General features: G+C 39.1%; 1 protein-coding gene across 8 annotated transcripts in view; it reads left to right on the top strand.

The window, feature by feature from the left end:
* nf1a (neurofibromin 1a) overlaps window positions 1-24,343 on the top strand; it is a 334,390-nt gene that overhangs the window by 41,791 nt on the left and 268,256 nt on the right. For 6 of the 8 annotated variants that reach the window (XM_043718254.2, XM_043718251.2, XM_087977264.1 and 3 more), the window contains exons 2-6: window positions 4,801-4,944; window positions 6,334-6,417; window positions 11,016-11,206; window positions 19,589-19,695; window positions 21,530-21,597. In XM_043718254.2, coding sequence (XP_043574189.1) covers window positions 4,801-4,944; window positions 6,334-6,417; window positions 11,016-11,206; window positions 19,589-19,695; window positions 21,530-21,597 — 594 coding nt within the window. Of the gene's footprint in view, window positions 1-4,800; window positions 4,945-6,333; window positions 6,418-11,015; window positions 11,207-19,588; window positions 19,696-21,529; window positions 21,598-24,343 lie in introns of those variants that run through there. The other 2 variants (XM_043718253.2, XM_087977267.1) reach the window with 1 other exon arrangement.

The raw sequence follows: 24,343 nt of genomic DNA, 5'->3' as shown, positions 1-24,343 counted from the left end.
AAAACTGGGATGGCATTTTGGGTGAAGGTTCTTCCTCACATCTAGAAACTCTTTTTAAAAAAAAAAGCAATTTCCTCAATAAATCTGAGGCCTGGGGAGCAACATAATGGATGAAATCCTTGTCAAACTTCAATCAGATTTGGATCAATGGGCTAAATGGATTTCATCGTTTGTGTTACCTTTTAGCGACAGGACTCTGTTTTCTGAGAAACTGCTCCTTATCTTGTGAGACCTACAGTACCACCATATCCTGAAACGCTGCTTTTGTGCAACCATCGGCATACTAAATGTAGAACCATGTACTCTGTGAGAGCCACTTTCAGCACAAATTCAAGAACAGACTTTCACCAACAATAGAGGTGGATGACAAGAAATATGGTCAACAGAGAGAAGTACCAAGGCAGAAAGTTAATCATGGAACTGCTTGTCCACAAGCAACCATTATTTAACTAGTACAGACAGGCAATTCTACGGCCAGTGTCAATGAGATCCCCTCCATGTATGTAGATATTGCTGATGGACCACCATTGGGTTAATTAACTTTTTATCCCCTTCTTCCTTAAACCAGAAATACTGAAACTACTTAGTTCATTCAAATTTGCAGACAGTGCGTGGATCGGCATCAAATCTGGAACCTTTTGATCCGTATGTTGTCGATACAAATATTTTTGTGGTAAATTCACTGATCTGTTGGATGAGCTGGCTTCTAACCTGATTGGTCAATTCCATGTAAATGACACTGCCTTTGTCTTCGCTGGGGAGTGGAAATGTGCATAACAGGCCCTTTTCCTCTGCGTTATCTCTTCTTTTATGTATTTCCCGCATGACATTTCTACCACCTTAACATACAGATTGTCTGTATGTAATCCTAGAGATGTAGGTGGAGAGTGTGGAGAAATTAGAAAATACAAGGTCTTTTACTTCAACAAGGAAAATATTGGGAGTCAGCCTTGGAAGAAAACTCCATAAATTTATAGCCACCTCTCAAGGAGAAGATTCAATCATTTTACAGTAGTGAGTCCTTTACATTTTAGGCATGACTGTCATTGCATTAATTCATCAAAGGGCCAATCTTTATCTGCCTTTCCATTTCAATTTTGAAATGAAACTTACCAAGCTAGTTTCATTTTATGGTCTTCTGTAGTCCAATCCTTTGCACTATACACATTTATTTCTGGCTTTCTCCACACAAGTGGCATGGTTGGGCTATAACCTATAAGAAATTTACTGTAAGCAAGTGAAACAATGTGTTCATTGTTTAGTTCGCAGCACTTTTTAAACATCAGTTTTAACAAGTTGTATACTATGTGCACGAATATCCTTTATTCCTTTGAAAAGCTTGTTGAAATCTGACCTGGAAATATCTCTGAAGAGAGTCACAATGCAGAATAGAATCTATTGTATTGAGGTCAGAGCTGCATTTGATTTGCTTCAATACTCTGCTGTCAAATGAGTAGATGGTAAATGAGTTCAATATTCTGCATTTTATTCGAGGATTTTGAAAAGGAAATGTTAATGTATTGCTTTATAAGTGTTTCTGCATTAATAGATTAGAAAACTTAGATGAATTCATTTGTTTTAAAACTTAAGTTACAATGTGGTTCTTGGTGATATTGTTGATAAGCTATTTTGTGTTGTGATGTTGTAACCAAAATGTATTACTTAGTCAAAATCACAATGAAAATCAATTTTCTTGCTCACCTTTGAGAGATTTTGTGCGTAACTTTGCTGTATTCCTAATATTTCAACACTATATGGACTTCAGAGTTGTTTATTGGCTATGTGGCTATATGGGGCCTGTACAATATTATACCGTCAGGTTGTAAATTTGCTTGCTGAGCCGGTAGTTTTGTTCTCAGATGTTTCGTCACCATGCTCGGTTACATCATCAATGAGCCTCCAGTGAAGTGTGGATGTTCTGTCCTGCTTGTTGTTTGTCTATGTTTGTTGTGGTGGGTGATATGATATCCTGTACTGTTTCTGAGAGGTTGGTAAATGGGGTCCAAATCGATATGTTTGTTTATGGAGTTCTGGTTTGAATGCCATGCCTCTAGGAATTCCCATGCATGTCTTAGTTTAGCCTGAGCCAGGATGGATGTATTGTCCCAGTCAAACTGGTGTCCTCTTTGTCTATGTGTATGGATACTAGTGTTAGTTGGTCATGTCTTTCGGTGGTTTTTTGGTGCTCGTGTATCCTGCTAGCTAGTTTCCTGTCCATTTGTCCAGTATGATGTTTGTTGCAGTCCTTGCAAAGTATTTTGTAAAAGACGTTTGTTCTGCTGGTTGTTGGTATGGGGTCCAGTAAATTCATCAGGACCTGTCTCAGTGTGATGGTAGGTTTGTGGGCTACCATGATGCCAAGGGGCTGGAGTAATCTGGTTGTCGTCTCTGCGATGTCTTTTATGGCAAGGTGGCTAGAGTCTCAGGGTGTATTGTGTCATCCTGTTTCAGTCTGTTGTGCAGGAATTGACGGACTGTGCTTATCAGATACCAGTTCTTGAATACGTTGTATACGTGTTTGTCCTCAGCTTCTAGGTGCTACAGTGTGTTGTGGTTCATTTAAATGACCTGATGCTGCTCCGTTTGTGGGTGTTGGGTTTTTGGCATTGGAGTGGAAGTATGCCTGTGATCAAGTCAAGGTTATATATATTGTGCATATGGGTTAACTGTTCGTGTAGATTGTAAATCCATTTGTCTCTGCCTTGTGCAGGTTTTCTAAATATGACAATCTGTCTTGTATTGTTATGTATTATGAAATAAGAAGGTTTGACAACTAGAAGGAGCAACAGGAACGCGGAGTACTGAGCTAATGGTAAGATTCTTGATAGTGTAGATGAGAGATCTGTGTCCATATACATAGATCCCTGAAAGTTGCCACCCAGGTTGAGAGGGTTGTTAAGAAAGCATACGGTGTGTTAGCTTTTATTGGTAGAGGGATTGAGTTTTGGAGCCAAGAGGTCATGCTGCAGCTGTACAAAATTCTGGTGTAGCCGCACTTTGAGTATTGTGTAAAGTTCTGGTCACTGCATTATAGGAAGGATTAGATTAGATTCCCAACAATATGGAAACAGGCCATTTGGTCCAACAAGTCCACACCGACCCTCCGAAGAGTAACCCACCCAGGACACTGGAGGAGGTTTGACAAATGCAAGTTGAGGAAAATAACTAATTAGTGCCCATAAACAAGAAAACTAAAACCTTTTGGTCAGATGACATTAAGGGTTCTTCAGCCACCTGTTGAAAAGTTGCTATGTCTTTTTGACCGAGGTGGGGAGAAGATGAGTATACAGGTGCAAGTATTTTAATACGTTATTTTCACTGTGTTTTTGCCCCTCTACCATCTTTCTGAAGTATAGCCTTGCCCCTCAATAGATGTGCCATTGAACACCTAAGTGTACGCTAAATTTGAGGTGCCTTCAAAGGGAAGGTTGAGATCTCTGCAGTGAGGGATAGAAAATGTACTGATGGAAAAACATGTTCCCCATAATTAATTTTTCTTTTGCTTCAGCATCCTAAATCACTGGATAGTAGGTTGAGATTTTATTGTAATTGACTTGTTCAGATGTGTTATGACACACCTCTGGAATATGTAGGAGTTGACATAGAAATACAACTACTGCATCACAAGAGCCCTAACTGATTGTTTTATAGTTGGTGGTAATCCTTATTTGGAGCTGAGTAGCTGCCTCCATGTGCTTCACATTACAAATCTGCGAACCCAATATGCTTGTCTGTGTGGCGATGTCTGACATACTTAGTTTTGGCTCGTAAGTAGCAGTGACCATGTGTAAAATGGACAGATTGTGAACCAATGAAAGCAAAGGCCAATTTGGCCTCTTAATGATGAGATATTTAGACCTGATGAATCTTCATTTCATTCCAAATGCATAGTTGTGAAAACCTGTTAATGAGATTGCTATTTCATGGCGTTCAAGGCAGATGTCACTTAAAGTCTACATGTTTTTGTATGATCAATTTTTAAAAAAAATTATAACTTGCATGTTATATTTAATCAAAAAACCTGAAACCAATGTTTTTGTCCAACTCCGACTCCTCCTGTATCTTTCCTCTTCAGCAGCAGGGGCAGTAGTGGAAACAGGTGCTGCACCAACATTGGTGTTCAGATTAGGCAATATTAGATTTATCAAATCCTTGGTAAATAGACTAGGCCAGAAAAGCTCAGTAGTTACTCCAACAATTTTGTTTGTCATTGGCGGCCATTGAGTTTGTCTTTGGTGACCTCATCATCATGCAGGATGAGTTTGATAAAAGTCTAGGAAGGTGCCATGGCCACCTTTGTGTTTGTCGCTAAGCACAACTCAGACTTTGATCCAAAGAACTGAGCACTTCAAAACTGGAGATGAGCAGGGATCCTTAGAAGCCTGACTGATCTTCTGGCCCACATTATGCAACCCTGAGATGAGCCAACTTCTCAGGAAAATGTGACCTTTAATTAAAAACGTAGGCATGAGTTTGTTGAGCTTTTGGGTGAGCCTGATAAATCTGTCCTCTGCTGTCGTGAAATTTTAATAAAGTGTACACCTCTGGTACTGGTGATGTCAGCATGTTTTTGGAATGTGCCATCAAGTGCTGAATATCCAGAAAATCACGAGATCTGACTTTTTATTTGGGAAATATTAACGTTGTTAAAACTGCTTGATCATGTAATTATCTATCCTTTAATCTGTATGTTGAAGAATTATATCCTTGATCCAAGTGCATGCAAAGCTTTTAAATCCATTCTACTAGCTGGGCATCTACAACGAAATGATGTTTATATTTGCCATTTTATTTCTTCAGCTTCCAATTAAAGGTGGGCAGCAGAGTACACACTCCAAAGTTAGCACTGAACACAACAAGGAATGTCTCATCAATATTTCCAAATACAAGTTTTCCTTGGTCATCAGTGGTCTCACTGCTATCTTGAAAAATGTAAATAATATGGTAAGTTTTGATTTGTTGTGTAATTAACTTGTGGTTACCACACCCCACTCCCAAAATGAGGTTTTATTTTTACTTTTGTAAGAGATTGAATGATTGACATGGGATATTGTCAGTGATTAGCAATTGTTTGACTTTATGATACTCTGATGTTTTGATTTTAGTTTGGCCATTGTGCCAGTTGACATTTTGAACTGAGGGTGTTGACCATAGGTATTACATAAAATATTTGAGGAACTCTGATTTTTGTGGGACTATAGCACACATTTTAAAAGACAGGTTATGGTTAGCGGGACTTTGAGAAACGGAACCATTTTTCCCTGTTGAAGAATTGAGACAATAGATTAAAGCATTGAATCTTATTTTCACTGTCCTCTTTACTCCCTCTAAGAAAAATAAACTTAATAGGGATGCCGAAATATCACCTTTGCTCACTCCTACATTTGGCAGCTTGATGAGGCTGAGGCAGAGAGAGGCCATGGCTCAAATTGGCAGCTTGCCATTAGGGAAAAGCTAATCATGATAACTGATAGTAGAGTGTAAACTCTTGAAACCTACATTGCAGCTTGCCGGTGGGCATTTTCACAGTGTAACTTGGTCCCTTTCAGCTCTTGGGAAAATTATGCCAAAATTACTTCCTTGTGTTCTTTAGTTTTTACAATTGAAGTCTGTTGTTGGGTTCCTACAGACTAATAGAATAATTTAATCAGTTCCTTCCATTATCTGTTTAGCTTCAGCTATTATGGTGCACAGGGTACAAAGATTATTGACTTGTTCAACAGTGAGGCAATGAAAGCTGCTGTGCTTTCATGTAATGAATATATTTATTTCAAGGTGGTTTAGATTCCAAACCTCATTTGGTGATTTATTTTTCTCCCCCTCAGCTTCTTGGCCCATAATCTCATCACTTCTAGTATAAACAGTTATGAAGCCTTTGCAAACATTGTCCATAATTCATTGAAATCATTCATTCAGTTTGATTTGTTCAAACCAATGATCTTGTAATGTTGTTCTCTGCGTGATTGTTAAAAATCATTTGTCCATGATGTGAAAAACAATTATTTCCATCAGTTGATTTTTCTTAATGGAGCAGACACTGTACCAAGATATTTTTATACTTTCTTGTCAACACAATGAAGAATGCTTTGTAATAGTGAAGAATTGCCATTAGTAACTGCTACTGTTTGTGGTGGCTCAGTAATAATCTTGATAAGCATCGAACGTTCCTTGCAATGTACAAAAAGCATTTAAGCAATTGGGAAACCATGCTGGTTCATAGATGAGCAAAAACATTTCTGATTTGGCTGTTTTTCAGAATCCTTATGGGACCACTTCTTGATCTTATACGATACTGTGTAGGGAAGTTTTTAATATTGTGCTTTGTTCACTTAGCGAATATTTGGAGCAGAAGCTGAGAGGAACCTGTACCTTTCTCAACTAATCATATTGGATACATTGGAGAAGTGTCTTGCTGGAGTAAGTAACAAGTACTCTACATTTGATTATGGATATCTAAAACAAGGCAATACTTTATTTTATGGATAGACTTCTTTACAAGTTGTGAATTGCAGTGATACTTCATTACAAAGTCAATTAAGGTTTGGAAAATGTGGTCATCATGATGGTCTTTTGTTTGATATATTAGCTTTTATAATGTTGGCAGATGATAGACAAGAGAGAAAATTATTTCAGAGTCCTATTTGGATGATCCAAGGAAACTCTAGCTAATTGGAGAGAATAAATACTGGCCAGGACAAGTGAGTCTACCCTGTGCATTTATAATGAGACAGCTGATGACTAGCATTGAGAGTTCTGTGGGGGTCAGGTTGCCTCTGTCTGTCTGCTGCTGTAGTCAAATTTAAGCATAGAGTACTTGGATAAGCAAGAGGATGATTAAAGTAACAGCATTAATGAAGTTTAATTTAGGTTTCCAATTTTTGATTTGCCTCTTATAGGACACATTTGCACATTCAATGTTTTGTATTGTGTTTCCTTGCAAATATTATGAAGCCATTTTTAATCTAATTGTCTCCTCACAATGCCTGCAGTTTCTTTTTTGGAAAAGGCCAGCTTAATTTTACTCCTTATTAGCTTAGTACACGAAGAAGGAGCATTTTGTTTTTGCTTAAATGCATTTCTGTTGTTCTGACATTGCTGAAAAAATTCAGCAGGCTTGGCAGCATTGATGCAGAGAAAACAGAGTTCATATTTTGGATCCTATAATGATTCTTTAGAACTGATTGTAGTTAAGAAAAGGTTGGTACATATGCTGAAGATCTGGTTGGAGCAGGATGAAGGAATAACAATAGGTGCAAATGGAGACTAGAGAGGGAACAAAACAGTTTGGCCAACAAAGGAATGGATTAAGGTCAGCCTGAGAGAATCGAGCTGCTGATGGGGGTCAGTTAGTACCCAACAAAGGGTGAGTTGAGGTCGCAGCTCATGTGGGGGAGTTGGGGTAAGGATATGAAAGAAAGTGCTCAGGTTATAAAATTATTGAACTCAATAGTAAGCCGTGAAGGCTGCTGGGTTCCCAAGTGGAAAATGAGATTCTGTTCTTCTCGCTGGAGGAGTGCAGCAAGCCTGCGATAGATGTTGGCCAGAGAACACTAGTGGTGTGTTAAAGTGGCAAGCAACCGTAAACTCAGGGTCATGTTGGTGTTCCACAAAGCAGTTGCCCAGTCAGCATTTCATCTCCCCAAAGTAGAGCAGACCACATTATGAGTACCATTTATAGTAGACAAACTTGCATGAAGTGCAAGTCATCTGGAACGTGTATCTGGGTCCTTGGATAGTGAGGAGTGAGTAAGTAAATGGGAAGGTATTGCACTTGTTGCAGTTGCAGCGGAAAGTGGAGATTGGGAAGATTTTGGGAGTGAGGATGAGTAAACAAGGTGTCTTGGAGCGAATGGTCCCTGCGGAAGGCTGATCAGGGAGGGGAATGTGTGACTGGTGGTGGCATCCTCTTGGAGATGGTGGAAATGATGGGTAATAATCCTTTGGATGTGGATGCTGATGGGATGATAAGTGGGAGTGTGGTGGACCCTGAAGCTGTTGGGGGAGGGAAGAGAAGGGTTGAGTGCTGAAGTGTAGGACATAGGTCAGACGTAGCTGAGGGCCCTTTTAATCCATGTTGGTGGGGAATCATTGATTGATTGAAGGTGGACATTTGGAGGCCCCGATGTCATAGTTGGCATCATAAGAACAATTGTGATGGAGATGGAGAAACTGGGATAATGGATGGAGTCTTTCCAGGAAGCAGGGTTTGAGGATGTACAGTCCTGGTGACTGTGTGGGAGTTAGTAGTTTTGTAGTGGATATTGGTGGCGAGCTTATCCTGGAAGCAGATGTCGAGGAAGGATACCCCAAGGCTGACTTTTACCCATTGCTTTGTCTGCCCAACTGTTGCTCTCTGGGCTCCAGTCCACCTATTATTTATTTATATTTCCCTCCCCGCTTCCCCAAAACACCATCTTCAGTATATATACCAATCTTTTCCTAGCTATTATCTGTTCTGAAGAAGGGTCACTTGACCTTGAGTGTGAAGTCTGCTTTCTCTCCACAGGTGCTGCCAGACGTGCTGAGTTTTTCCAGAAATTTCTGTTTTTGATTCTGATTTCCAGTTCTTTGGTTTTTTTCACTTGTTCTGAGGTTGATTGGATGACATGGATGCTTTGAAAGAGTTTTTAACTGAACTGGCTAACAATCTCCAAATACCTCATAAAAGGTGCAGACTTTCACTTAGTTTTAGAGTGAAGTTGAATATCAATTTTAAGGATAAATATATTTTGCCCATTTTTTTCCCCAAGAAAGATGTCAGTAAATCCTTTGGGGCCCAATCTAAATAAATGACACAGATGAAAATTGGCATTTGCCACATGATCAATTACCGAGGGCGAATTGATATCATACTGCTCTGCTGAACTGTCTTTGTCTATAATATGTGGTAGCACTAGCATAATGACTTAAATGTTGTCCATGCCTGATTTTAGGCAACATTGTAAACTGTGTAATTGATAGCCTATCATTATCCCTGCATAATTTTATGCTAAGTGATAAGACAAAACTCTGGCAGATGGCGTTCAATGTAAGCAAGTGTGAGGTTATCTGTTTTGGACTGAAAAACGATCAATTGGGATTCTTTATAGGTGGTATAAAGTTAAACAGAATGAATGTCCAAAGAGACTTGAGGTTTCAGATGCACAGATCTTTAAAATTTCATGAGCTGGTGCAGAAAATAATCAAGAAAGCTAATGGAATACTGGCTTTCATATCTAGGGGACTAGAGTACTAGGATGCAGAATTTGGGCTGCAGTTACATAAAACTTTGTTAGACTCCACTTGGAGTACTGTGATCAGTTAATTAGGTATCACTCCTGAAAAAGGATCTATTTGTCTTTGAGGGAGTACAACGTCGGTTTACAAGCATGATAGCTGGACTTCAGGGATTAAATTATGAGGAAAGAGTAGACAAATTAGGTCTGATTTCTATAGAATTTAGATGATTAAGGGGTTGTCTGATTGAAGACTTCAAGATATTAACAGGAAAAGACAAGGTAGATAAAGATAAACTACACCTAATTTGGGATTTTAGAACTCTGAGATATAGTCTGAGAGTTAGTGCAAACCTTTTCAGGAAGCAGTTAGGAAGTAGTTCTACACATGGTGGTAGCTGTTTGGAGCTCTGTCACAAATGGCAGTGGACACTGGATCATTTGTTAATTTTGAATCTGAAATAAGTAATTTTTTGTTGAGCAGAGGTACGAAGGGATATGGGCCAGTGTCAGGTATATGGAGTTAAGCCACAGATCATCAATGATCTGGCTGAATGGCCTACTGCTGTCCAATGTAAAAAGAGAACAAAGTAATTTTTTTTCAGTTAGCTCACTAACTTTTGTTTGGGTGTCATAATGTCTTAGATGTTCTCCAAGAGCCATAGAATACAAACAAAATAAGTAGTCGTTTTATTTGACTCTTGGGTGCTGAAAATCTTTTGCCCTTGCAACTCTGCACAATATGTTGCATTTATGTAAGTACCCTTTTAAAGTAGTAAAATATTAAAGGGAACTAAATTTGAAGTAGTTGACTTCAGAGTAGGATATCGGCACTGATGCTTCTGGTGGTGTACTGAATTGGGTACCGAAAAGCAGTGGAGTACGTTTGGGTCAGTGTTTTAAGGTTAGAGGTGGTAATAAGAGGTGAGGAGTAAGGTTATTCAGAGATTCTGAGCATGAGAATTTTGACATTGGAGAACTATTGTGTGTCTTGAAGGCTTTTTGTTATTAAAGTGTTTCACTTCCTTTGTAACTGGACATATGATCAGCAAAACCAAATTTGAACACATGAAGATGCATACTCCTATTCTGATCCTACTTGACTGCACAAAACACATTGCAATTTTATATCATTAAGATTTTTAAACGGAAAAGGATTAGGAGTGCCGTGTCAGTGCAGTACCAAGACCCAACAAGAAAAATATTGTGGCCCTTTCTTTCTTGGCAAAGTGTCAAGTTTCATTTGGCTTTGCCATACATCTAGCTAAATTTTTGGTTAATTAGAAATTGGTGCTGTCAAGGAAGGTGAAAGCGTTTATCAATTGTTTGTATTCCTGTTCCAAAACTTGTCAGTGTATAATGGATTTAATTTTAGAATTTGTTTTGCAGTATGTTGTATCACGGTTTTAGTTTAATGGGTGAAAGCAAGAGGAAATGAAACAAACATATTAAAACCTGAGCTCTTAAATGCTAATAAACTGAAAATTATTTGGATTGATTAGTTCACAAAGGCAGCATTTATTTGAGCCATAGGGTCTTCTGATGTACTGGTTGGTGTCTCTACCTCTAGGTCAGAAGGTTTGGGTTCAAGTCCCACCTGCCCCAGAGATGTGTTAATTGGTATTAAATCTCTCGGCACCTTTCTAGTATTGGGCTGTTTGTTTAATAATACAATTTAGCTGGCTTCATGTCTCACTCCCAAGAACACACTATTGTTCCTAATTACTATGAACAGATTCACAACATGTACATTTGTGATATTCATTGGCTTTTAACTGTTGATCTCCCATTGGTTTATAGCAACCTAAGGATACGATGCGGCTTGATGAGACAATGCTTGTAAAACAGCTACTCCCGGAAATTTGTCAATTCATCCACATGTCCCGTGAAGGAAACCAGCTTGTAGCACAGCTCCGCAATTCTGCTTCTGGAGTTCTCTTCTCCTTGAGCTGCAATAATTTCAATGCTGTCTTCAGTCGAGTCTCCACTAGGTCAGTGTGATCTACTTAGGTTCAGGTTCTAATAATTACTGTATAAGTATGACGTATGCAGTTAATTTCTGATGAACAAACTTATTTTTATATTGACTGAACTCACTTGGTGATCTTTATTGGTGCTGTGGTTGCCTTAGCTTAAACCTGGGAATCTTACCTAACCTCTGTCAGAAATGGCTCTGCATCTTCCGTTAGTTCTGTGATTGACTGTTGCTGTGTGTAAACATGAAGCCATGTTGATGAGAGTTAAAAATTGCTCCTTTTAATAATAAAGAGTAACTTCTCTGGTAGTTGAGTTGAGAAATGTTGCACTTTGTATGTGGAATGATGGAATTAAAAAGTCACCAAAATGGATTGATCAAGAGGAGACATTGGGTAGTGGTCATGGTATTGGGCTAGAAATCTAGGTGCTTAGGCTAATAATCTGGGAATTAGGTTCAGATCTCACTGTGGCAGTTGGTGGAATTTAAATTCAATTAATAAAATTGGAATTGAAAGCTATTTTCAGTAATGATCATGAAACAATCTGTGATTGTCATTAAAAGTGCATCCAATTCACTTTCGCCTACACATGACTCCAGACCTACAGCAGTTAACTGCCGTGTCGAAGTTGCCAAGTAAGCCATTTATGGGTGCTTTAATGCTCAGACGAACAACAAATGCTGGCCAGTAACATCAATATCCCATTAAAGAATTGTAAAAATCCTAGATTTTTACTGGTTAGTTGATCTTTAGTGGAGTGACAGGGCTGCAAGAATTTAGCTCGTCTCTAGTTTAGTGCGTTGTAAAATTTATTGGGATTCTTTGTATTGAGTTATTTGATTCTGTGTTTAATGTAGATAAAGAAACAGGATTTACCAAATCAGGTGAAAAGATATGCAGCAGTACTTGAGACATGAAATATTTGTTTTGCGCTGTATGATTTTTGTATTATGAATGGTAGACAAGTGTCAGCTGTGGTTCAGAGGGCAGCACATTTTCTTAGTCAAAGGTGTTGCAAAGTTTGTTTAATAAAGTACCAGAAAACAAGTAATTGCTGTAGAATTATTGTGAAAACATAGTTTAAAAATCACACAACATCAGGTTATAGTCCAACAGGTTTAATTGGAAGCACAAGCTTTCGGAGCGGCGCTCCAGCACGTCAACAACCTGATGGAGTGGCACTCCAAAAGGTAGTGCTTCCAAATAAACCTGTTGGACTATAACTTAGTGTTGTGTGATTTTTAACTTTGTACACCCCGGTCCAACACCGGCATCTCCAAATCATGTGAAAACATAGCTCAATATGCATGCTCTGGCCCAAGGATGACTTCTCTCTTAGTGGTTCACTTTAATGTCCAAAACTTTGCTATTGTTGTCCATGACTTAAGAAAAACCAAAAGTCTTGGGTTAAAATTTCTGTTGTGTGAATGATTTTATTATTGTCTTTATGTCATGAAATTGTTGCCAAATTTGATTGTTTTGGCCACTGTGATCATCTTAATATTTACCTCCTTGATGTTCATGTTCGGTGCCAGATGGGAAATCTGACTTGTAGTATGTTTATTTTTAACTGTCGCAAAAATATTTATCAAATTGAAGTCAGTAGCAGTTAAAATTCAGAACATTTTTTGAAGCTGGAGAACCATGGAATGCCATGCCATTGAATTGAACAAACTATTGGGATTGAAGGCAGACATGTCCCACAGTCTGATAGCCTATGTCCTCAGGTCTTAATAGAATTGGCAGGAGAGGTAGTGGACCCATTAGTTATACAAGTCCAAAATTTCCCTGGATGTTGGAAAGGTTGTAGTGGATTGGAAAAACACTAATCCAGTGCCTTTATTCAAAAAGAGAGGGAAGTTGAAATGAGGAAACTATAGACCAATCACTTTAATAGAAGTTGTTGGGAAATTTAGAATCCATTATTAAGAAAGTAATACCAGGACATTTGGAAAGTTAACATGCAATCCTTCACGGTCAGGATGGTTGCGATGGGTAAATCATGTTTGACTAATTTGCTAGATTTCTTTGCAGATGCAAAAAGCAATGTGGATAATGGAGATCCTACGAAGATAGTATAACTGGACTTCCAAAAGGTGTATGGTAAAATGCTGCACAAAGGTTAATACACAAGGAAAGATCACATGAAGTTAGGGTAATTTAGTAGCTTGGATCGAGGATTGGCTAATGAAAAGAGTGCAGGGAATCTGGATAAATGTGTCTTTTCCTGGTTGTCAACACGTAACTAGTGGGGTGCCACGCAATTTGGTTGCTGGACCCCAACTGGTTGCAATTTAAACCAATTACTTGGGTGTAGGGATAACAGGTACAATAGCCAGATTTGCAGATAACACTACAGTTGGTGGGAGAATATGTTGCAATTTAAAAATTAAGCAATTTATCAATGGATGTAGGTAGGTTTGGTGAATTGGCCAAAATTTGGCACATTAAGTTTAATGTGGATAAACATGAGGTTATTCATTTTGGACAGTAGGTCAGAAAGGTTACTTATTATCTAAATGATAAGCAACTTCAGAGTGCTTCAGTGCAGAGAGATCTGGGTGTACTCATGCATGAATCGCAGAAAAAACTGTATGCAGGTACAGCAAATAATGAAGTCAAATTAAATTTTACTTATTGCTAAATCAATAGAGTATTAAAGTAGAGGAGTGTTGCTGCACCTGTATTAAAGCATTAGTGAGACCACACCTGGAGTATTGCATATAATTTTGTCCTACTTACTTGGAAGGATGAAATTGATTTGGAGGCAGTTCACTAGATTGATTCCAGAAAGAGGGATTTGTCTTGAGAGAGTGAGCAGTTGGGGTCTATACTCTGCAGTTTAGAAGAATGAGAGGAATTGAGGTATATAAAATGATGCTAAAGGGGATTGACAAATTAGATAGAGACTATGTTTCTTCATGTGGAACAGTCTAGAACAAGAGGTCACAGTTTTCGGACCTGGGAAGCAGATTTAATACTCATGAGGAATTACTTCTCTCAAAGGGTTGTGAATCTGTAGAATTTATAACGTAGGGTGTGGCCTTACCAAGGATCTTCCATCATTTTGGTGATTTTCAACTATTATTTATAATATAATGCTTATTTTTTGTTACTTTGATTCTTTATGTAATGCTGATTATTAAATATTTAAAAATCATTTTAATAGTTTAATTTTGCTATCTCCTAGTGGAGGCATAACATTCAAAGAAATTTGAAATTTTTAATGCCCACGCAGTTTCAATTTGTTTCTTCAGGTGTATCCTTTGTCAATTGAAACTGAATGCAAGTGTTTGCGAATAGTTAGGGAAGCAGTGAAATCATAACTATCGCCCTCATGAGACTGATTTATGATTTATGCTCAGAAGTTATCTTATTGGCATCACTCATGGGATAGTGTATTTTTTTCTCATTACTGAACCTTTATTGAATATGCAGCTTTGTGGACCTAAAAGTACGGCATAACCAATTCCCCCTGTTATTACTTAGTGAAAGTGTTGAATTGCAATGGCTTGGTGTAGATGCTTTCTTGTCAGTGGTATTGTTTCAATGGCATAGGCAGATAATGAATAACAAGAATTGAGTGTTAGGTTCGGTTTGCTGTAAAATGAGCAATGAGTTTGTACTGTTAGTGATCATGGATAGTCAACAAATCAGCAAGCCTCTGGTTTGCGTTTACTGTCTACACTGCTGCAATGAGCCTTGGAAGCACAATTTTGAGAGAATCACCTGAATCTTGTGTGGTGTTTCACCTCCAGAGGAATGAACACCAGCAGTAAAACATGGACTTTGAAAAATAAATTTCTTTATCTATCTCTTACTGTCTTTGAGTCAAAGTTGCATTTTAATTATTGGGCAAGCTATCCTGAAAACGATTTCTGCTCCATTTGGCAGTCATTTAAACAGTCCCCTGAGTTTTGTTTTGAAATTCTGGTCAAGTTTGCTTAATTTCAGAGCTGAGGAATGTATTGGGTCAATCCTGCATCTTTCCACAATGCAAATCTCCAAGTTTGGTCAGGCTCCTGGCAGAAACATTGACCTCTTAACCTCCCATCTTCCTGTTTGACATATTTTAAGCCTTGTTACAGCAGGTGTGGGATGCTTGGAATGTCTGAGTACATTCTCACAAGTGGATGAGATTGCATTTTGAGTACAATCCTTGTATCATGTTTCATGCAGTTCACATCTATAAAGCTTGTTTGTTTTAATAAATGTTGTCGTCTTTGCGAAGGTAGGATATGGTGCTGCTGGTTTACGAAGACTTTACCTTTGCAAAATGGTATGAGTGCTTGTGGTTAGTGGTTCTTTTCGTAGTTGAAATGTGGTGTATGAATTCTCTTTAACGCCATTTTCTGTTGTAACGAAGGTTTTTCATTTTGGCATATTTCTTTCTATCTCCCATTCTGCTTTGTCACCTCTATGGAATGTCAAAAGGATGCTCTCTTCTCGATCTGTGCATGTGATAAGTGAAATTGATGCATTGAATTTCTGCTGTGTGCAGTAGAAGTTTATTTTTCACATTGATGAACTCAATTGCTTGCATTCATTTCCTTGGAATCAGTTTGTGGGTGAAGTCCCATTTGAGATTCTTGACATGATTAAAATGATTCTTTGTCGTTCTTCCGCTTTAGTTCTCAAAATATGCATTTGTTGCAGGTTGCTTTATGGGTGCAACATCACTTTTGCTGTGCATTCTTAATACACATTTTGTTCTTCACCATTGTGGCTATTTGAACTTCTGCTTAATTCTCTACATACTGCAGTCCACAATCACTGCTTTGTTCATGTAGGTAGGGTGGTGGGCAGGACACTTCTGGTGAGAATTTTGGGTCTTTGTTGACTTGATTTTCCTTGTTTGAATCTTAGTACAGTTATGATTTCTGACCTGCAACTGAAAGGCAACTAAGAAAACTGCAAAATAATATGGGAGACTTTTTAAAAACCAGCCAAAATAATTGGAGCTGATTCAATTGGTATTGCTTTGGATCTTTTTGAGATATCTTACTTTAGTTCTAGTTTCTTCCCAGCTGTGATTAGCAGCTTAACATCTGATAGAAAAAGTCAGAAATCTCACAACACCAGGTTTATTTGAAACTATAAACCTTTCAACAAATGCCTTCGTCAGGTGAAGTGAGATCAAAGAACACACATTGTCTGTTTCACAGTGGCATGATTCATCTTCGAGTGCTACAGAGAGGAGCACAATTCAGTGACTGCAAAACCTTAAAAACATGTGAATGCGGATAAGGGAAAGACCACTACAGAATTTCAGCATTCTGCATCTCGTCCTGTTCCTTCCTCAGTCAAGGCAAAATGCTCAGAGACACAGTATAGTTTTAGCTCCTTCGTCTTTATTCCGGGCCCTGGAGGGACAGAGAACAATCGCCTGTGTGCACAGGCACATGAGTTCATGGTCTTCTCTCGCACAGCAGTTTCTTTGAGTTATATGGTCATGTGCAGAGAGAAGTATCTAGATAAGGCGACATACATATTGATTGGGTGACCTCAATTACACACCCCCTTAATATAGTGCAGAGGACTCTAACCTCTGTTTGTCAACATGCTTGCGAAACTGTGTCTCTCAACTCAACTAACTACCGTTCGAATAGAGTGCGATTGAATGAGGGGACCGTTTCCGACACACAGGAATATCTAGAGGGACCAAGATTTAAAATCTTACCTTTGTGGGCTCATCCACCTCGAGACACTGATGTTCTGGGCAGCCGCTGACACCGTATGGTCATAAGTATTCGTTTGGATCCTGTCAACTGCGCCAATGTTGTTATCCCATTTCCCCCCTCAGTTGAAGCAAAACGCTCAGAGACACGATATGACTTTACCTCCTCCATCTTTATTCTGGGCCATGGAGGGAGAGAGAATGATCACTCATGTGCGCAGACACGAGTGCTCGGTCTTCTCTCAAACAGCAATTTCCTAATGAATAAGATAGTCATTTTACAGGGAGGAGCATCCACGTAAGGCAACATATACATTGATTGGGTGACTGTGATAATCAGCAAGCATCAATAGTAAAGATTAAGCCATTTGCTGTTGCACAGTGAATAACTGGCTTCACATAGTGAATACTTTTCCCCTTTTTAACTGACTTCACATACTGAATGCTTCCAATATTGCTAAATGGCTCTATATAATGAATCTAGATTTCCACCTTGTTAACCCATTACCCTTGCCTCCAGCACCCCATTGTTAACTGTAAGTTCTTATCTGATCTGAGTCATGCTCAGCTGAATCTCTTGTTTCCCAAAACTCCAAAACTTAAGTCTTTTTCCCTACCTGCACATACCCTATGCACATCCTCACAGGTAGAGAGGGTGGTGAAGAATTTGGTATGCTTGCCTTCATTAGTCAAAATGTTGAGTATCGAAATTGAGATGTCATGTTGCAGCTGTTCAGGATGTTGGTGAGACCACTTCTAGAATACTGTGTACCATTCTGGTTGCCCTTCTATGGGAAGAGTGTTCAACTTGAAGGTGCAGAAAAGATTTACAAGGGTGTGCCAGAGCTTTTGGGGAGGGGGTGGCACATTGAGCTATAGGGAGAGGCTGAATAGACCAAGACCTTGGAGATATCGGAAGCTGAGGTGTGACTTTTTATAGAGGTTTATAAAATCACGAAGGGCATGGATGGGGCGAATAGCCAGTGTCTTTTTCCTATGGTAGGAGTATCCAAAAGTAGAGGGCATACGTTTAAGGTGAGATGGGGAGCATTTTAAAAGTGACCTGAGGGCTAACTGTTTCCATGCAGAGGGTGGTACGTGTATGGAATGAGCTGCCAAAGGAAGTGATGGAGGTGGGTATGATTAGAAACATTTAAAAGACATTTGATGGGTATGTGAGCAGGAAGGGTTGAGAGAGATATGGGCAAATGCTGGCAAATGAGACTAGATTGGGATGTCTGGTTGGCATGGATGAGTTGGACCCAAAGGTCTGTTTCCTTTCGATATCATTTTATGACTTCACTTTTCACGATGGCAAGTCTTTGGTTTAATTGATTTGATATCTTGTGATCGTGTTGACCATGTTGGTGACAGAAAACTCTAGATGCCTACATTTGGTTAATGTGAAATCCTCAACCTTGAGGGGTTGCTAGATTTGAGCTATTGTACTTGAATGAGAATTTAATAATCTACACAGTCAACTTGTTTTTATCAGGTTTCACATTTTCCCCAAATATCTGTTACCCTATGAATAAAATAAATACTTGCAGTCAGTTAATTTTGTTCATTCTGTCAGTGGACCATGTTTATAAGTTTGTTAGAGACAAAATCATGAAGAAACCTGAAATAGCCCCAATTCCAAAACCTGCTAAAATATTTTAATTCAGCCTATTCAGAGATGCTGCTACACACTTCTGCAGCCAGTGGGAATTGAACCTGGGCTTTCTGGTTGAGAAGTCGAGGCACTATGACTGCACCTCAAGAATCCCATTACATAAGCTGTAGGTTACTTTAATAAAACTGTTCAGACATAGAACATAGAAGAATACAGCGCAGTACAGGCCCTTTGGCCCTCGATGTTGCACCGATCCAAGCCCACCTAACCTATACTAACCCACTATCCTCCATATACCTATCCAATGCCCGCTTAAATGCCCATAAAGAGGGAGAGTCCACCACTGCTACTGGCAGGGCATTCCATGAACTTACGACTCGCTGAGTGAAGAACCTACCCCTAACTTCAGTCCTATATCTACCCCCCCTTAATTTAAAGCTATGCCCCCTTGTAATACCCGACTCCATACGCGGGAAAAGGTTCACACTGTCAACCCTATCTAACCCCCTAATCATCTTGTACACCTCAATCAAGTCACCCCTAAACCTTCTTTTCTCTAATGAAAACAGCCCCAAGTGTCTCAGTCTTTCCTCATACGATCTTCCTTCCATACCAGGCAACATCCTGGTAAACCTCCTCTGCACCCGTTCCAGTGCCTCCACATCCTTCCTATAGTATGGCGACCAAAACTGCACACAATATTCCAGATGCGGCCGCACCAGAGTCTTATACAACTGCATCATGACCTCAGGACTCCGGAACTCAATTCCTCTACCAATAAAAGCCAGTACGCCATATGCCTTCCTCACCACACTATTTACCTGGGTGGCAACTTTCATGCCATGATACTCCTCTGGAGCAGTTGAGACTTGACCTTGGGCTTTCTGGCCCAAAACTAGGGATGCTACTGATAAGGTAAGGTTTCCAAAACATTCTGTTAAGTTGATTATGGGGCTATTGTCAATCTCCAAGAGATGTTGGATGAGTTTCTGACTTGGTGTATGGTTCCTATGTTTGAGCAAATAAGTTTGCTGATTTAGCTTCTTAATCATTCACAACTTCTTTCAGCTCATTGACTCAATAACAAATTACCATTCACTTGTAGGTTGCAAGAATTGGCTATGTGTTCAGAAGACAGTACAGATGTCAACGACATTGAGTTGATACAGCACATCAATGTGGATTGTGCAAGACTCAAGCGATTGTTGCAAGGTAAGGTAGATTTGGGTGTCTGTAAGTTTTTATTAACTTTTTGGTGTGAAGCAGAACTATTCTCTTTACTCTTCAATGACTTCAAATTGTGAAAATGAATCCAAATTTCCATTATTGATATTCAGTTAACATGAGTGGGAGAGGAAGCAAAGACATGAGCAAATGCGTGATATTTTGAAGGCAGAATCAGATGTAGAAAAATTTAGATGATTATTCCACAACCCTTTAAGTACAATGACTGAAAGATGGTGGCAAGGATTTTGCTGAGTGCCCACTCCATGTCTCATTGGAGAATGTGACCCAAATTCATGAGGATGTGAAAACTTTAAGTTGATATTAATAGAACGTGATGAGTTACAAAAACTAGGTGAGAACTAAGATATGTGTGTCAGAGAGGACTTGGAAAACTCACTTTGTGTAAGGTGGAGAGATAGGTGAGGTTTTTTTTGCAAGTGTTTGGATTTTGATTTCTGGAATGATGAAGGCAGTCCTTTACACATGAAAGAAGATTGTCACTGGTTGTAAGTTAGGAATCAGAACGTTGTCATTGCTGTCCCACTTGTCTATTCTCAGCATGCAGATGAAATCATATTCGCTTTCTCGAGTGACAATAGTGAGACAAGTTTGTGCTGCTTAGCAATTTACTAATTATCAACATCATAATTAATTTAATTTTGCAGACATAATGATATGAATGTAGAAAAAAAGGGGAATGAAAGGTCATGTTAATAGGATGATTTGTATGGGTCTATTTTAGTGGGGAGACAGCTTTTGTTTTGTGCAAGAATGCTTAAGTTTTGAATATAGTAATATAACAACTAGCACCCTCCCCCTTGAAATGATTTTCTTCAATACACAAATTTAGGGTCCACACAGAAATATGAATATCAATGATCAAGTGATTTTTATGCTTGCTTGCTTAAAAAATATAACAGATGTGTTCATGTATCAGTGCTCATAAACCACTTGAAGTAATTTTAAAGAGTCTACTTAGCTCAATTTCAGAAAACTTACTTGATTAGGCAGTGAACAGATCTGTTAAGGACAGAAACAAGGAACCGAAGTTTAGAATTGTGGTTGAGCTGTGTAACACGGAAATATAAGTTGAATTTGTTATCAGCTTGATCTATAGGTAATATTGGGTCTGAGTACGTGTGCTGTGTCTAAGTTCTGTTCTTATATGTCAGTCATCAATGTTTTACACTGTCTTTTTCAAATAAATGAAAGATGGCATTGCAGTAGTGTGATGGTGCAGATGGTATTGTTTCAAAGGTTGGAAGTTCATATCAATTTTGAGTTGTTCTTGCTCTGACATTATTTGAGACTCTGGATGTGGGTTTGTTCGCTGAGTTGGAAGGTTCAGTTTGAGACATTTCGTCATCATACTAGGTAACATCATTAGTGAGCCTCCAGATGAAGCACGAGTGCTATGGCCTGCTTTTTATAACCCAAAACTCACTATTATTTGAGATGCTAAGGAAGGACAACTTTGTGCACCAGTTGGTAAATGAATCAATTTAGGTGCTTCCCTGAAGATGATAATCCTTAAAAAGACGTGACTGAGAACATAAGTAAGATACCATACTTTTGGTTAAAACAGGAGCAAAGGAGACAGAATGCTGGGAGAGGGAAACATTCAAAATCAAATACTGTTTAATAATTTAGAACTCTGAATATAGGACGCACATGTAGTCCTTAGACTTAATCAGAACTAGTGCATGATTTTACTGTTCATTCTGTTTCCCAGCTATCTGTAACATCATTTTTTTTCTGGCATTAGTTACAAATGGCCCAAGGACAGGAAAAAAACTAATGAAGCCTTTTTTTCATGCAGAGACGGTATTTAAATTCAAATCACTGAAAAAGGCAGCTCAATTAGCAGTCATAAGCAGTCTTGAAAAGGTAAGTGAAACTTTGTCATTTTAATACTTTCATCTTTGGTCAGTTTGGATGCAGAGATATGCTGATTGGTTGTTCAGTGGGCAGCACGGCATTTGTTTACTCCTGAATCCATGCATCTTTCACTGAATTGTGTTATGATAAATTTAGTTTAAACCTTGTGAAGTTTGCGCCCAGTCACTAAGACATTCAGAAATACTTTCAACTCAAATAAAATACTTGTTTTTCAAGTTTGAATTGCTTAAATTCAACTTGATTTGAAATCTAGTGTTGCTGTTCTTCGTGCAAGACAATATTAGATGATAGGGAAAAAAATTTAAAATTTTTGAGATTACTAGATCTGGACTATTGTAGTTTGCATGCGAATTTGATCCTGTAAGCATTATAAGCAAGGTCACCTGTTTTCATTGGTTGGCATGGGGTTGGTACAAATGAACATGCAAAATAAATGAACATGCAAAATAAATGAACAGGCCATCTGTTTCATTTGAAGCTGACCACACAGTCATGATCAAACCGAGCATTTCAATCCGTAGTGTTCATAACCCACCAAGAGCCTTGTAATCTCCTGGAAGAAGCAAAAAATAAAGTTTAAAATATATCTTGGTCCTTGGAGAAATTAAATGTGAATAATTCCATTTACCAGAGGAAATGGTAAATCACCTTTGATTGAAATTGCTCAGACACTACTGCCCAATAACAGGGTTATATTGAATGTGGAACACATTACCTGACACAGACTCCACCTACCCTTTGACTACTGTGATATCAGACAGTGAAGTGATTTATCTGGTTTCTTTGGGATATCTGCAGCTATTTGTGCTTCCAGCAAGTGCTAGCAGCTTGTTTGATAGATCACTGATTCTTTGTAATGGAAAATTTGACAATACTTTAGACAAATGATACATGAAAAATATTTATTGAACAAACTTTGGTGTTCCTGTCTTCACAAGCCCCATTTCATTTTCAGGTTGCATTGATCAAATGTATAATTTTGTTCTCTTCAAAATTTGTTCATATTTGCGCTTTGCTGGCTCAGCCATTGTTTATTGGGCTTCCTAATTACTTCAGATCAGACCGTTTGTCCATGCTTGGATCAAGGCTGTAATGAGAAGGGGCTGAGGAAGGGTCACTAGACCTGCAATGCTAACTCTTATTTCTCTCCACAGATGCTGCCAGGCCTGCATAGCTTTTTGAGGAACTTTTGTTTTTGTTTGATTTCCAGCATGTGCAGTCCTCTTGGTTTTTATTCAAGGAGCTGAACAGCCTTGATGAAACCCAAACTGAGCTGTAGTGAACTTATCATTATTGAACATGTGCTGCTTGATAGCACTGTCAAAGACTTCAGCTTTCTTAATGATTAAGAAGAGGCTGATTGATTGATTGATTGATTCAGCATTAATTGGTAGGGTTGGTTTTGTCCTGCTTTGAGTGCATACCTGGGCGATGTGCCCATTGCTGGGTAGATGTCAGTAATGTTGATGTACTATAATAGCTTGGCTTGGGGCACAGCTAGTTCTGGAGCACAAAACGTTAGTACAGTTGCAGGAATGTTGTGAGGATCTGTAATCTTTGTCATATCCAGTGTCTTCAACTGTTTCTTGATACCGTGAAGAGTTAATCCAATTGCTTAAGGCTGGCACTTGTGATGCTGGGACTAAAGGAGGTGGCCAAGATGGATCATCAACTTGACACTTCTTCTGATTGAAGGTGGATGCAATTAGTTCAGCTTTGTCTTTTGGACTGTTATGTTAGGCTCCCCCATCATTGGGAATAGGAACGTTTGAGGAGCTGCAGCTTACTGTTGCTGAATTGTTCACAGTTCACAACTGGATGTGGCAGAACTGCAGACTTAATTATGATCCATTGATTGTGTGATTGCTTAACCCTGACAAAAGATACATGACCTTTTTTCCTCAGCCAAGGATTCTGTGTCACTGTAGTTGACAGGGGCTTCAGCCATGTCCTACCCATTGCCCTCATCTCTTCCACAGAGCAGTGTGGTCTCCCATCCTCACTATCCACCCCCCCAGCCTCCACATCCAAAGGATCATAAGCCATCATTTCTGATGCCTGTAGTGGATTGTCACCATTAGGCACACATTCCCCGCCCCTCCCTTGTCGGCATTCCAAAGGCACGGTTCCGTCTGGGACCCCTGGTCCTCAACTCTCAGCATCTCTCAGCCACCTCATGCAATTGCAGAAGATGTCTGTTAACCTCTTTCCACCATACTATCCAGTGCGCCAGACAAACCTTCTGGGCAAAGTAGTGATTTAATTACACTTCATTCAATCTAGTCTACTGAATTAATTGCTCATAATGTTGTCTCCTGTACACTCAGAGAAATTTTAGCATGCAGGTTGAACTAACAGCTGACTGGAAGCTCCTGGTCATTTTTACAAACAGAACCCAAGTGCTCTGCAAAGCGGTCACCCAGGCTGCGTTTCATTTCCCGAGGCCTGCTGAGTGCTTTGGCACGGCTCAATGCAAGCTGGAGGTACTTCTCAGCATTGACTCCCAAACGTCTTAGCATCAAGGCCTGCTTCAATGAGATAAACAATTCCATGCACACCCACCTTTTTCAGCTGAATAAACTGCTCATCAAGTCACATTTAGTTGCATTTATAATGTTGTAGCAGGAATGGAGGCATTGGGTGATTGAGGCTCCTCCCTGCCAACCATCCATCTAGCCATTATCAATCTCACTCATCTTGCCAAGGTTGACATGTGGCCCAGTCCTGGAGAGAG

This window comes from Chiloscyllium plagiosum, unplaced genomic scaffold (genome assembly GCF_037043375.1).
Source record: "Chiloscyllium plagiosum isolate Xiang-an unplaced genomic scaffold, Cpla_swu_hap1 HiC_scaffold_31, whole genome shotgun sequence".
Lineage (NCBI taxonomy): Eukaryota > Metazoa > Chordata > Chondrichthyes > Orectolobiformes > Hemiscylliidae > Chiloscyllium > Chiloscyllium plagiosum.
Note: the sequence above shows the minus strand (reverse complement) of the source record. Positions and strands in the feature narration are given on the sequence as shown.